At 35.7% G+C, this 14,132-nt stretch overlaps 2 protein-coding genes across 2 annotated transcripts; both read right to left on the bottom strand.

Annotated features, from left to right (window-relative positions):
- Positions 1–259: 259 nt before the first annotated feature.
- LOC107928224 (secoisolariciresinol dehydrogenase-like) lies at positions 260–3,209 on the bottom strand. Its single transcript, NM_001398442.1, has 2 exons — positions 3,114–3,209; positions 260–1,232 (listed from the first exon to the last, which is right to left on the bottom strand). Exons 1-2 carry the CDS (start codon positions 3,140–3,142, stop codon positions 437–439), a joined length of 825 nt encoding a protein of 274 aa, NP_001385371.1. The 5' UTR covers positions 3,143–3,209; the 3' UTR covers positions 260–436.
- Positions 3,210–6,062: 2,853 nt separating this feature from the next.
- On the bottom strand, positions 6,063–11,953 carry LOC107928169 (momilactone A synthase-like). Its single transcript, XM_041086417.1, has 2 exons — positions 11,761–11,953; positions 6,063–6,376 (listed from the first exon to the last, which is right to left on the bottom strand). Exons 1-2 carry the CDS (start codon positions 11,951–11,953, stop codon positions 6,063–6,065), a joined length of 507 nt encoding a protein of 168 aa, XP_040942351.1.
- Between the last annotated feature and the right edge of the window lie 2,179 nt (positions 11,954–14,132).

The raw sequence follows: 14,132 nt of genomic DNA, 5'->3' as shown, positions 1-14,132 counted from the left end.
GCATAACCATCATCCGTTACCAGTAACCCAAGAAACAGGGCTATTGATCAGAGAACTGCACGACGGCAATGCTAAATTCTTTTCGAAGATGGCACAATCTATCACTGGGTATAATCCTTTTTTTTTTGTAACTAGTTAATATATACGTTGTTCATCGTTTTTGGTGGAAACTAGTTAATGATATGATACACCGGTTTATCGTGTATATTTAGTAATGTTATCTTATTTAGAGAATAAGTAGATTGGAAAATGGAAGTAATTTTTTCATTTGAACAGCAAAACAAGTGTTATTGATAAAGAAAGGATACTTCAAAAGCATTACAGGAGACTGATCAAATACGACAATACAGTTTTTCATGTGTGTAATTTTGGATGAGTTTTATTTTCCTTATTTAAGAGAATATAATTCAAAGAGTGAAGCAGAGGACTTGGTGGTTTATCCAAAAAGTGCTGCGAATCCCAGCTTCCATGATTGATTGCTGAGACTATACCCTCCATCCAGTGGTAAGTTGACACCACTGATAAATTTAGCCTCATCACTTGCCAAATACAGTGCTGCATGTGCAAAATCTTCAGGCTCCAATACAGTGCCTTTCAACACTGCTGAAGCCGCAATCATCTCCTCTCCCTTCTTCTTATCGGGTATCCCAATTGATTTTTGGAACATTGGAGTCGAAATTGCATGAGGTGAAATAGAGTTGACTCTAATTCCATGCTCACCTAACTCCACGGCCAAGCTCTTCGTCAACCCTGCAACGGCATGCTTCGATGCCTTGTATGCATGGGGGCTACCGAAGCTGATTTTTGAAGCAAGACTTGATGTGAATAGTATGCAACCTTTCTTGGCCGGAACCATGACCCTGGCAGCATACTTGGCACCCAAGAAACCACCCAACACATTGATATCAAACACTTTCTTGAAGTCTTCAGTGCTGGCGTGTGTCACTCTTGTTTCGTTGTCACCATGAGTGCCGGCATTGTTGAACATGATATCGAGCTTTCCGTACTTGGAGACAGCCAAGTTTACGGCATTTTCAACATCGGATTCGCATGTTATATCGCAGTGGACATAGCTGATGTTTTCAGTTCCAAGCTCTTGGCAAACAGAGTCGCCCAGTTCGTCTTGAATATCAGCAATGAGAACCTTGGCTCCATGTTTGACAAAAAGTGTGGCTGTGCACTTTCCTAAGCCACTGGCACCACCAGTTATCAGTGCCACCTTGCCATCCAGCCTGTAACAAAAAAAAAAAAAGAAGAAACAAGGTTTAGATACTAATTGATAGTGTAAATACTTATAATTTTCCCTCCCAATAATAGATCAATTTAGTCCTTATATTATTATTTAGATCTTTTTAATAGTATATAGACTAATTTAGGGGTGAGCAAAACTCGATTCTACTCGAAAAAATTGAAAAAAAATTATAATTTCTAGTTAAACGAATCTAGTTATTCGAGTTAATCGAGTTATTCGAATCAACTCGATTTTTTTTCAAATTTCGAGTTCGAATCGAGTTGAGTTTTCGAATTCGAATAACTCGAATAATTCGAATATCAAACTATAATATTTTACATTTTTACCCCAAACTCCCAAATCCTTTTACTTTTCCCTCAAAACTTTTACTCTTTCTCACTTTCCCCAAAAACTTTTACTCCCCTCCCAACCACCCAATCTACCCAAAATCCATTTCCCATCAAAATTTCTCTCCCATTTACTTTTTCTCAAAATTTTACTCCCAAAACCCTCAAAACCTTTTATTTTCCCCCAAATTTTTACTCCCTCCCACTTTTCCCCTAAAACTTTTATTCCCTTCCCATCCCACCTCCCATCTACCCCAAACTCTCCCCCCTCCAATTTTTTTTAATATTTTCCCTCCAAAATTTTACTTCCCCTATTTACTTTCCCTCAAACTTTTACTTCTCACCCTTTACTCTCAAATAAAAAATTAAAATTATCCAAAAAAAAATCACTAAACATATATAGTAATAATTTTATTTATATCTACTATTTATATTATTAAATTAAATTTCACATTGTATATTATTTATATTATTGAGTTGTTTAGTCATATTGAATATTTATATTAAAATTAAATTCTTAATTATGCCATAAAATATTCGTGTTAAAATTTTATATTGGTATCAATTTCACATTTTATTTTTAAAATAAATTTTATTAAAAAATCATATTTTTACATTTAATATTTTTTTAATTCCAAAATATATAGTGACAAGAATCTAAAAATAATTGAAACAACTAAGCAAGCAAAGAAGCTAACCAGTATATAAAAAATTAATAAATAAATTATGAGGTGGTGAAAGTTAATAAAAAATTAGATTAAGGTGGACAAATTTTATTACGATGGGTGATAGTGGTTACAAGGACCCAAAATTATTTTTTAAAATTTAACTCGAACAAATATATTTGATTCGATTCGAATTTCATCTCACTCAACTCAATTTGAGAAAACTTTAAATAAAGTTAGGATGATAAAATGAGTTTTGAAAACTCGATTAACTCGAAAATTTTCGATTCGATTCGATCGAATGCTCACCTCTAGACTAATTTAATTCATTTAATAATAAAGATATAATATCATTTTTAAAGGACTTATTACATGAATACGCTTAAGTATACTTTCGGTTCAACTTTCTTTCACTTTGAAAACACATTGGTAAGCCTGTTCTAAACACTGTCATGTTTAATACAAGTAGGTTTTTTTTGACAGAAGTACATCATATTGATTTTAATGTTTTGTATTAAATTCGATTAGATTCGTCAATTTTGACCCTAATCTAAAAATTTGATTCGAATAATCTAAATTTAAACTCAATCAAATCAAACTTGTTCTCAAAAAGTCGACAACTTGAATTTACTCAACTTAAACATAAATATAACTTGAATAAGAATTGACCTAAATGAAAATTATTCAAATACGGAATGAGAATGATACAAATAGTTAACTTAGCATGATTTAAATTGTGATGATTCTATTGGCGAACTCAAAATGATTAGAAAATTAAAAAAACATAGATAGAAATAATTCAAAATTAACCTGATTTATTGAATTGAAATATCTAAAATATGAACTTTTGGAATCTTAGGATTTTGTTACCTCTTGGTTATTGAAGAGTCGCAGCTCATGGTGGTTGTGAAGAAAAGAGGCCCTCCCTTTTGCTTTTTCTTTTGATTTCAATGATTGGGATGCTGTGTTTTCTCCTCTTTGTGATTCTGCTGTTTATAACTCCTGGGAGGTGTGACGTTGCTTAAAATTCAACAATGGCGTCGTACTTATTTTATGTTCAAGGCTTTGAAGTCTGTAAATTTGACAAAACGTTTTCCATTATTTTTGCCTTGACTTGTATATTTAGAAAATAGAAAGTAATATTTTTATTTCATATGATATGTATTACTATATTATCCAATTATTTTATTAAAACAGATGCCATAATTAACACAAATTCAATAACAAATATATAAGTATGACATTTCATATATAAAATAAATATTTTCATTTTACATGTATTTAAGAAACTCACTTCATCAAATAATATTTTATTTTTATTTCACAAATCATAAATATTTTCTCCCTCATAATCGGTAGTATTTATTAAATTTTTTTATATGACTATGATGAAGTTTCTTTTTAAAAAAATATTGTATTCAATGCATTCATTGATTAAACGTACTCATTATATAATTTTTTTAACTTAATAATTGAAGTCAAAGTTGGCTAGCTTTAGTTTTTATGAAATGAAAATGAAAAATCTGGCTTGACCAGCACCGCTATCTATTTTATTAAGCACGAAGACTTTTGAAATTGAGCTAAGCGCGGTCACCCTGTCCCCACTTTTCGTCCCATTTGATATAAAATAATGGTCAATATATATTTATTCCATACCTTAGTTTAATTTAATGCTTAAAATTTATATTTTTCTTTTATGTCAATTAAGTGTATGAGTGGTTATAATACTTAATTTGATATTTAAGCTTTTCTTTATTTCAATTAAAATTTATAATTTTTGTTACTAGAGCACATGTGTCAAATATTTATTGGTTATAATTTTTATTTCAATAGACTTATAAATTTGAATCCTAGTCTCGCCATTATCAAATTAACCTGACGATGAACTCTGATCAATAAAGAAAAGACTGTCAAAAACCCTAAGAGACCCACAACATCAATGATGCATAAAAGACTAAGTCTCAGATTGCCTATCATTCTCCTTATCATCTCAAATTTATCACCATCATTAAGATCTATCATGATAAAGCCCTTCGAGAATAGTTCCTAATAGATATAGCGATACCCTTATATTGACAAATCTCACATATATGCAAAAACATGACTAAAAATTAAAAGTAAAAATGAAACCACCTTTATTTTCAAAGAACATAGAGTGAACAAAATAAAAACCATAAAAAATATGGACAAAATAAAATTATGAAATTATGGACAGAATATGTAACTCCCCTCACCCAGGATAAATTGATACATCACGAGCAAGAGATACCACATTCGGACACTAAAGCTAACTTAATTTGAGCATCAAATTTAAGACTTTGCTTGTAACACCCTTTATCTAACCCGATCATCGGGTCCGGGTACCAAATACTACATTAACCCGAAGGACTTAATCAGCTTTAAATTTCCAATATAAGTACATCATTAACAATTCGGATTTTATAATTTATTTTGTTAATACGTCTTGTACATAGCTGTTGTCAGACTCTTAGAAGCTCTATTCCCAACAATTTATTTACAAATCCAGGATGGGAATTCAAGAACATATACAACCAACTATAACCACGAGGCAGAGCCTCTACGGTGCCTCTCTTTATACATGGACAACTACTGTGTACCGCATAACTTTCCCTGAGGACTCGACTTGGGAGGTGCTCCACGACTTGCAGCAAAAATAGCCCCACTTCAATCATTGAGGACAAGGAAGTTTCGAGGAATGCAGTAGTGTTATGGCATGAAAATGTTTCTGTTAATTTATGTTTTATTTTACTTTTAATGACCATTGGTGCTGCGCACCGTTTTGGTTAGTAGAACTTTAAGTGAAATGGTGCAGTTTGCTCATGCTATGGAGTAGCTAGAAATGCTATGTTTTGGGCAGCATTGTTAGTTAATTGAAATGGTGTCAATAACAACTAGTGGCAACCAACCCCTTGCCGTTATGCACTCCTATTTCTAGCGGGAAGGGTGTAAAGGGACCGTTATGGAATGATTGTGAATTTCCTCTCAAATTTTCTACTTCTATTTTCTCCCAACTCTTTTAAATTTCTCGTTTCTCTAAATATCACACATCACATTTTTAGGAAAATGTATATTCCTTTCTCTGTGAATAAAAATATAGTTATTGGTGTAATGTCTTAAGAAAATTATTTGATTTGTATAAAAAATAGAAAATTATTTAAATTTAAAATAAATGGTCGTAAATTCTAACCAATTCTTATGATTTTGGGTGCTTAAATATTCTCTTCACCAGATTAATCATTGTCCACCTTAAATTAGAAAATGAAATTAATTTACTCATTTGAACAATAAGTAACTTTTGGATTAAGTTTTACTTTCCTTATTTAACAAAACATTGTTCAAAGAGTAAAGTTGAGGACTTGTTGATTTATTCAAAAACTGTTGCGAATCCCATCTTCTATGACTGATTGCTAAGACTATACCCTCCATCGACTGGTAAGTTAACACCACTGTTAAGTTATCATCTTTTAAAAGATTATTTAATTTGTTGGGAAAAAATTCATTTGAATTTTAGAAATAAAAAAGTTGTAAATTCCTGAAGGAATTTATAAAATAAATTATTTACTGGGGTAATATAGGTCTTTAGTACTGTTATATCATTTAGAGAATTAATTTTTACACTTTTTGAGTGCTTGAATTTTCTCTTCACCAGATGAATAAATTTCCGCCTGGTTTAGAAGATGAACTTAATTTGCTCATTTGAACAACAAAACAAATAGTATCGATGAAATCCGACCATACAATTTATTACAAGTGAAATTTAAGAAAATCTTCTAAGAGTAAAGCTGAGGACTTGTTGGTTTATTCAGAAAGTGCTGCGAATCCCATCCTCCATGATTGGTTGCTAACACTATACGCTCCATCGACTGGTAAGTTAACACCACTGATAAATTTAGCCTCATTGCTTGCCAAATTGAGTGCTGCATGCGCAAAATCTTCAGGGTCCAATACGGTGCCTTTCAACACTGCTGAAACCGCAAACATCTCCTCTCCCTTCTTCTTATCGAAATTCCCAATTACTTTGTGGAACGCTGGGGTCACAATTCCATTAGGCGAAATGCAGTTAACTCTAATTCCATGCTCACCTAACTGCACGCTCAAGCTCTTCGTCAACCCTGCTACCGCATGCTTTGATTGTTGAAAAGTCAAAAATGGTGGGAGGTGCAATTGGCACCGAAAGAAGAAAGTAAAAAGTGGTTGGCAAGTTGAGTTTAAAGTTGAATGGTATAATTGCAATTTTGGTCCCTAATTTTTTAGGCCATTTGCAAGTTAGTCCCTGAACCTCAACTATAAATAGGCCTAACCATTTCTCATTTCAATCATCCCAACCAATCTTTCTCTCTTAGTTTTCTCTCTTCTCCCATTTGAGAATTCTTAAGGAATTCTATTTGTTTGTAATATTTTGGAGATAGTAAAGTTATCATCTGGTGTTAGTGCCCGAGGACGTAGGTATAATTTACCGAACCTCGTTAAATCTCTTGTGTTCTTTCTTGTCCTATTTTTCTTTCAATATTTGAGGGTATAATAGTAGTATTTAATTGTGCTATTAAATTACTATAGAAGGGATATTCTGTCTAAGGAAAGACTTGGTATTTAAGAGATCCATGTGATCCACCTCTCTTCCCTGGGAATTGAACTTTGTGTGATTTTTTAGTACAATAATTTACACGCTTCCGACCCTATTGGAACAACAAGTGGTATCAAGAGCCGAAGGTTAATCGTAGTATGCTCTGTGGTTGCAGTTTAAACTGATCTTCCACATCAGAAAAGATTTCCTTAGGTATATTGAAAGATTATGGAGAAAACGGTTGGTGTAGGAGCTTCAACATCGTCCATGTGGACAAGACCGACAATTGCAAATGCAAGATTGGCCGTGGAGATCTTTGATGGCACGGGCCATTTTGGTATGTGGCAAAGTGAGGTTCTAGATGCCCTTTTTCAGCAGGGTCTAGACATTGCCATTGATGAAGAGAAACCAGCTGATGTACAGGAGAAAGATTGGAAGGCGATCAATCGGTTGGCATGTGGCACAATTCGATCATGCCTTTCTCGAGAGCAGAGGTATGCTTTTTCAAAGGAGACTTCTGCAAATAAGTTGTGGGTGGCACTTGAAGAAAATTTTTTGAAGAAAAACAGTCAAAATAAGCTCCACTTGAAGAAAAGACTGTTTCGCTTCACATACGTCCCAAGTACCACAATGAATGATCACATCACCAAATTTAATCAGTTAGTCACTGATTTGCTGAATATGGATGAGACATTCAAAGATGAAGATTTGGCTTTGATGCTGTTGGGGTCACTTCCTGAGGAGTTTGAGTTCCTAGAAACTACTCTACTTCATGGCAGGAGTGATATATCTCTGAGCGAAGTCTGTGCGGCCTTATACACTTATGAACAGAGAAAGAAGGACAAACAGAAAAACTCAATCAGAGATACAGAAGCTTTAGTAGTCCGAGGTCGTTCATACACTCAGAAGAAAACTCAAAAGGGGAGATCAAAGTCAAAGTCCAGACTCGGGAAAGATGAATGTGCTTTTTGTCATGAGAAAGGCCACTGGAAGAAAAATTGTCCAAAGCTGAAGAATAAGGGAAAAGCTGTTGTAGATGCTTGTGTTGCTAAGCATGATACTAGTGACTCTGAACTATCACTGGTTGCATCATCATCGTCGTTCCATTCAGATGAGTGGATATTGGATTCGGGTTGTACCTATCATATGTCCCCTAACCGAGAGTGGTTCTCTGATTTAGTAGAACTAAATGGAGGAGTTGTTTATATGGGCAATGACAATGCCTGTAAAACTGTTGGGATAGGTTCAATCCAATTAAAGAATCAAGATGGATCAACCAGAGTTCTGACTGATGTTCGGTACGTGCCCAGTTTGAAGAAAAATCTCATCTCATTGGGAGCCTTGGAATCCAATGGTTCAGTTGTTACTATAAGAGATGGGATTTTGAAAGTGACATCTGGCGCACTTGTGATATTGAAGGGCATCAGGAAAAATAACTTGTATTACTACCAAGGTAGTACAGTTATTGGAGCAGTCGCTGCAGCTTCCGGTAACAAAGACTTGGACTCAATGCAGTTGTGGCATATGAAGTTGGGACATGCCAGCGAAAAATCCTTGCAAATTCTGGCAAAGCAAGGATTGTTGAAAGGTGCAAAGGCTTGCAAATTAAAATTTTGTGAGCACTGTGTTCTGGGAAAGCAAAAGAGACTGAAATTCGGCACTGCTATCCATAATACAAAAGGTATTTTGGAATATATTCACTCAGATGTGTGGGGGCCTTCCAAAACACCTTCGTTGGAAGGAAAACACTACTTTGTTACTTTTGTTGATGACTTTTCCAGAAGAGTTTGGGTGTATACCATGAAAACTAAAGATGAAGTGCTTGGAGTTTTTCTTAAATGGAAAACTATGATCGAAAACCAGACTGGCAAGAAAATCAAGCGGCTTAGGACGGACAATGGAGGGGAATATAAAAGTGATCCGTTCTTCGATGTGTGCCAAGAGTATGGTATTGTTCGACACTTCACAGTTAGGGATACACCACAGAAGAATGGATTGGCAGAGCGTATGAATCGAACATTGCTGGAGAAAGTTCGATGTATGTTGTCCAATGCTGGGTTGGGCAAGCAATTTTGGGCTGAGGCTGTGACATACGCTGGCCATCTTGTTAATCGTTTGCCATCATCTGCATTAGAAAGAAAAACTCCTATGGAGGTATGGTCTGGAAAACCGGCTACAGATTATGATTCCTTACATGTGTTTGGATCCACTGCATATTACCATGTGAAGGAGTCAAAGTTAGATCCGAGGGAAAAGAAAGCTCTCTTTATGGGAATCACTTCTGGAGTGAAGGGATTTCGTCTTTGGTGCTTAAGCACAAAGAAAATGATCTGTAGCAGAGATGTTATCTTTGATGAATCTGCCACATTGAAAAAGGTAGCAGATAAAGATATTCAGACGAGCAATACTCCACAGCAGGTGGAGTGTACTCCAAAACAGGTGGAGTTTGAGCAGATGGGGATTTGCCCAGTTAATAAGTCTAATTCTCCAGCCACAATGGAGGAATTAGAGGTTGAAGAGGTTCTGACCCAAGAACCACTAAGTACACCAGAACCAGTTGCAGTTGCAAGGCCACGGAGAGAAATTCGTAAACCTGCTCGATTTACTGATATGGTGGCCTACGCCCTTCCCGTTGTTGATGATATTCCTATCACTTATCAAGAAGCAATGCAAAGCTTAGAAAGTGATAAATGGAAAAGCGCCTTGGATGAAGAAATGCAGTCTCTCCGGAAGAACAATACTTGGGAGTTGGCGCAATTACCGAAAGATAAAAGGGCAATCGGATGCAAGTGGGTATTCGCAAAGAAAGATGGATCTCCTAGCAAGAAGGATATTGGCTACAAGGCAAGATTGGTAGCTAAAGGCTACGCTCAGAAGGAGGGAATTGACTACAATGATGTATTTTCCCCTGTTGTGAAGCATTCCTCCATTAGAATTTTGTTGGCCTTGGTAGCACAGTTGAATTTGGAGCTAGCTTAACTTGATGTTAAGACGGCTTTCTTGCCTGGTGAGTTAGAAGAGGAGATCTATATGACTCAGCCCGAAGGATACACAGATGCTGGTGGTAGAAATTGGGTTTGTAAGCTGAACAAATCGCTATATGGATTGAAGCAATCCCCGAGGCAGTGGTACAAGCGATTTGATAGCTTTATGAGAAGGCAGAAGTACACAAGAAGCAAATATGACAATTGTGTATATTTGCAGAAGCTGCATGACGGATCTTTCATTTATCTACTCTTGTATGTTGATGATATGTTAATCGCTTCGAAGAGCCAAAATGAGATAGATAAGCTGAAGGCTCAGTTGAATCAAGAGTTCGAGATGAAAGATCTAGGTGAGGCCAAGAAGATTCTCGGCATGGAGATAAGTAGAGATAGACCGAGAGGCAAGCTCTGTTTAAATCAGAAGCAATATCTGAAAAAGGTATTACAATGTTTTGGTGTAAATGAAAACACAAAACATGTAAGTACCCCACTTGCTTCTCATTTGAAACTTAGTGCTCAATTATCTCCGAAGACTGAAGATGAAAGAGAATATATGGCGAAAGTCCCATATGCTAATGCAGTTGGGAGTTTGATGTATGCGATGGTGTGTACGAGGCCTGACATTTCACAAGCTGTTGGAGTTGTGAGCAGGTATATGCATGATCCTGGAAAAGGACATTGGCAAGCTGTGAAATGGATTCTACGGTATCTTCGAAAAACCGTAGATGTTGGTTTAATTTTTGAACAGGATGAAGCACTTGGTCAGTTTGTAGTTGGATATGTTGATTCCGACTTTGCTGGTGATTTAGATAAACGTCGTTCAACTACGGGGTATCTGTTTACTCTTGCGAAAGCCCCAGTGAGTTGGAAGTCTACCTTACAGTCTACAGTAGCTGTGTCTACTACAGAGGCAGAATATATGGCAGTTACAGAAGCTGTTAAGGAGGCTATTTGGCTTAATGGATTATTGAAAGACTTGGGAGTTGTTCAAAGTCACATTAGTCTATATTGTGACAGTCAGAGTGCTATTCATTTAGCGAAAAATCAAGTCTATCATTCAAGAACCAAGCATATCGACGTAAGATATCACTTTGTGCGGGAGGTCTTTGAAAAAGGAAAAATTCTACTTCAGAAGATTCCGACAGCAGATAATCCCGCAGATATGATGACCAAGGTGGTAACAACAATCAAGTTTAATCATTGTTTGAACTTGATTAACATCTTGAGAATTTGAGCACCTTTAGGTGTATGGCGCTCGAGAGCGCATTTGGAGGCACTACAAAAGATAGCTTTATCAAATTTGGGGAGTTGAAGGAAGTGTGTGAAGATGTGATTATCCTAATCAAATCTTCAAGGTGGAGATTGTTGAAAAGTCAAAAATGGTGGGAGGTGCAATTGGCACCGAAAGAAGAAAGTAAAAAGTGGTTGGCAAGTTGAGTTTAAAGTTGAATGGTATAATTGCAATTTTGGTCCCTAATTTTTTAGGCCATTTGCAAGTTAGTCCCTGAACCTCAACTATAAATAGGCCTAACCATTTCTCATTTCAATCATCCCAACCAATCTTTCTCTCTTAGTTTTCTCTCTTCTCCCATTTGAGAATTCTTAAGGAATTCTATTTGTTTGTAATATTTTAGAGATAGTAAAGTTATCATCTGGTGTTAGTGCCCGAGGACGTAGGTATAATTTACCGAACCTCGTTAAATCTCTTGTGTTCTTTCTTGTCCTATTTTTCTTTCAATATTTAAGGGTATAATAGTAGTATTTAATTGTGCTATTAAATTACTATAGAAGGGATATTCTGTCTAAGGAAAGACTTGGTATTTAAGAGATCCATGTGATCCACCTCTCTTCCCTGGGAATTGAACTTTGTGTGATTTTTTAGTACAATAATTTACACGCTTCCGACCCTATTGGAACAACATTGATGCCTTGTGTGCATGGGGGAGACCGATGGAGATTTTTGAAGCAAGACTTGCTGTGAAGAGTATGCAACCTTTCTTAAACAGAACCATGACCCTGGCAGCATACTTGGCACCTAAGAAACCACCCAATACATTGACATCGAACACTCTCTTGAAGTCCTTAGTAGCATGTGTCACTCTTACTTCGTTGTCACCAGGAATGCCTGCATTGTTGAACATGATATCGAGCTTTCCGTACTTGGATACAGCCAAGTTTACGGCATTTTGGACGTCAGATTCTCATGTTACATCACAGTGGACATGGCTGATGTTTTTAGTTCCAAGCTCTTGGCAAACAGAGCGGCCCAATTTGTCTTCAATATTAGCTGTTGGGGATCGACCCGATTAAGCAACGAATAAGTAAAAAAATGGAAGAAATTGAGAAATTTAACATACAACTTTAACGTGGAAAAAACCCCTCCAAAGAGAATAAAAAACCACAGCTAGATATAATTTTACTATAATGGCAAAAGAACGAAGAGTACAAAAGCTGGAAATAAAAAAATTAAACCCCGAAAACCCGAAAATAAAGAACCCTCAAAATGTAAACACAAAAATTCTCCAAAAGTGTTATGAGTTCTAATCTCTAATAGGTGTGTTTTCTAATGTTGTAAAAGAGTCTATTTATAGACTAAATTCATAGGTCAAATAATAATAAAATAATCTAGACTAATCAGAGTTTGATTGAAACAAATAAACAGAGTTTAACTAGAAAATTATTTCTCAAATTTGACTGCAATAGAAGTCATACTCAACAAATCTCCACCTTGATTCATATTTCCATAAAGCCATCTTTGCCAAAACTGAGTTGAATATGTGCTTAGAAACTGGAAGACTTCTAGCCTTCGACTTGCAAACTGCAAAATCAAAACTAACCTGGGTTTATTTTTCACGAACACAGAGCTCTAAATTTTCAAAACTTGCATCCAAAAGAGAACCTTTCTTCAATGAAAAAGTCATACATTTTCCCTCCTATGACCAAGTTACCGTTGATTTCGACTCCATAACGAACGAGAGACGTCCGATTTCACCGGTCACTGGAGAACCTTCCAGAATATAAAGACTGTTGGTCTTTTTACCTTTTAACAAAATAAGAACTCTACGAGATACCTTAATGCTGCTCGACTCGATGTTGATTTTTCATCCTTTTGAGTCTAAAATGCTTAAAGAGATGAGATTCTTTTGTAAATCAGGTACATACTTGACATCTGAGAGTGTCCTAATCGTCTCATTGTGCATCCTAATTTTAACAGTACCAATACCAATTACCTTACTGGATGAATTGTTTCCCATGTGCACAACTCTGCCTTCAACCGAATTATATGTGGAAAACCATTCTCTATTAGGAGACATGTGGAAAGAACATCCCGAATCTAGGATCCACTAGGACGTAAGCTTGGAGTTATCACTCGTTGACACTAACAAGAAATCATCACCACTTTCATCGACCAAATTAACACTAGCTACATCTTCCTTGTTACTCTCAGCAGCTCTTTTATTTCACAGTTTGTAACAATCTGCTTTGATGTGACCTAACTTTTTACAATAGCGACACCTTTTGTCTCGCTTCTTTGATGCTGCCAAAACGGAAGCTTGCCTATCTGCCTTACTATCCGAACAAACTCATTGTTGAGTTTGTATCTACTTAACAAATGACCCTTTAGATCTTCAAACGAGAGTTTTTCTTTGCCATAAATTAGGGTCTCCCTAAAAAACTTGTATGAAGGGGGTAAAAAACACAATAATAGCATAGCCTGATCTTTATCGTCAATCTGAACCTCAATGTTCTTTAAATCATTTAAAAGAGTAATGAATTGACTGATGTGATCTCTAAGAAGCTCACATTCATTCATGCGAAAAGTAAATAGAAGTTGTTTCAACACTAAATGGTTAGCCAAAGACTTAGTCACATACAGAGTTTCTAACCTTTTCCACAATGCGGATGAAGTCTTCTCCATCAATACCTCCCACAATACCGTATTCGTGAGGCACAACTGAATTGTAGATAAAGCCTTTTCATCAAGCTCTTCCCATTCTGTTTGATTTAGATTCTTAGGCTCTTTCCCGATAACAACCTTTTTCAGGCCGATTTAAACTAGAATTGCCATCATCCGAACTTGTCATTGATTGAAATTTGTGACACCATCAAACTTCTCAATTTTAAACCTTGTTGCTACCATTTTTGAATGGATTGATCTACGAAAATTAAACTAGCTCTAATACCACTTATTAGGGATTGACCCGATTAAGTAATGAACAAGTAAAAAATAGAAGAAATTGAGAAATTTAACACAAATTTAACGTGAAAAAACCCCTCCAAAGAGGATAAATACCACGACCAAAGATAATTTTACTATAA

The sequence above is a fragment of the Gossypium hirsutum genome, chromosome D01, assembly GCF_007990345.1.
Source record: "Gossypium hirsutum isolate 1008001.06 chromosome D01, Gossypium_hirsutum_v2.1, whole genome shotgun sequence".
NCBI classification, from domain to species: Eukaryota; Viridiplantae; Streptophyta; class Magnoliopsida; order Malvales; family Malvaceae; genus Gossypium; species Gossypium hirsutum.
The sequence above is the reverse complement of the archived record's forward strand: the minus strand, read 5'-3'. Positions and strand labels throughout refer to the sequence as shown.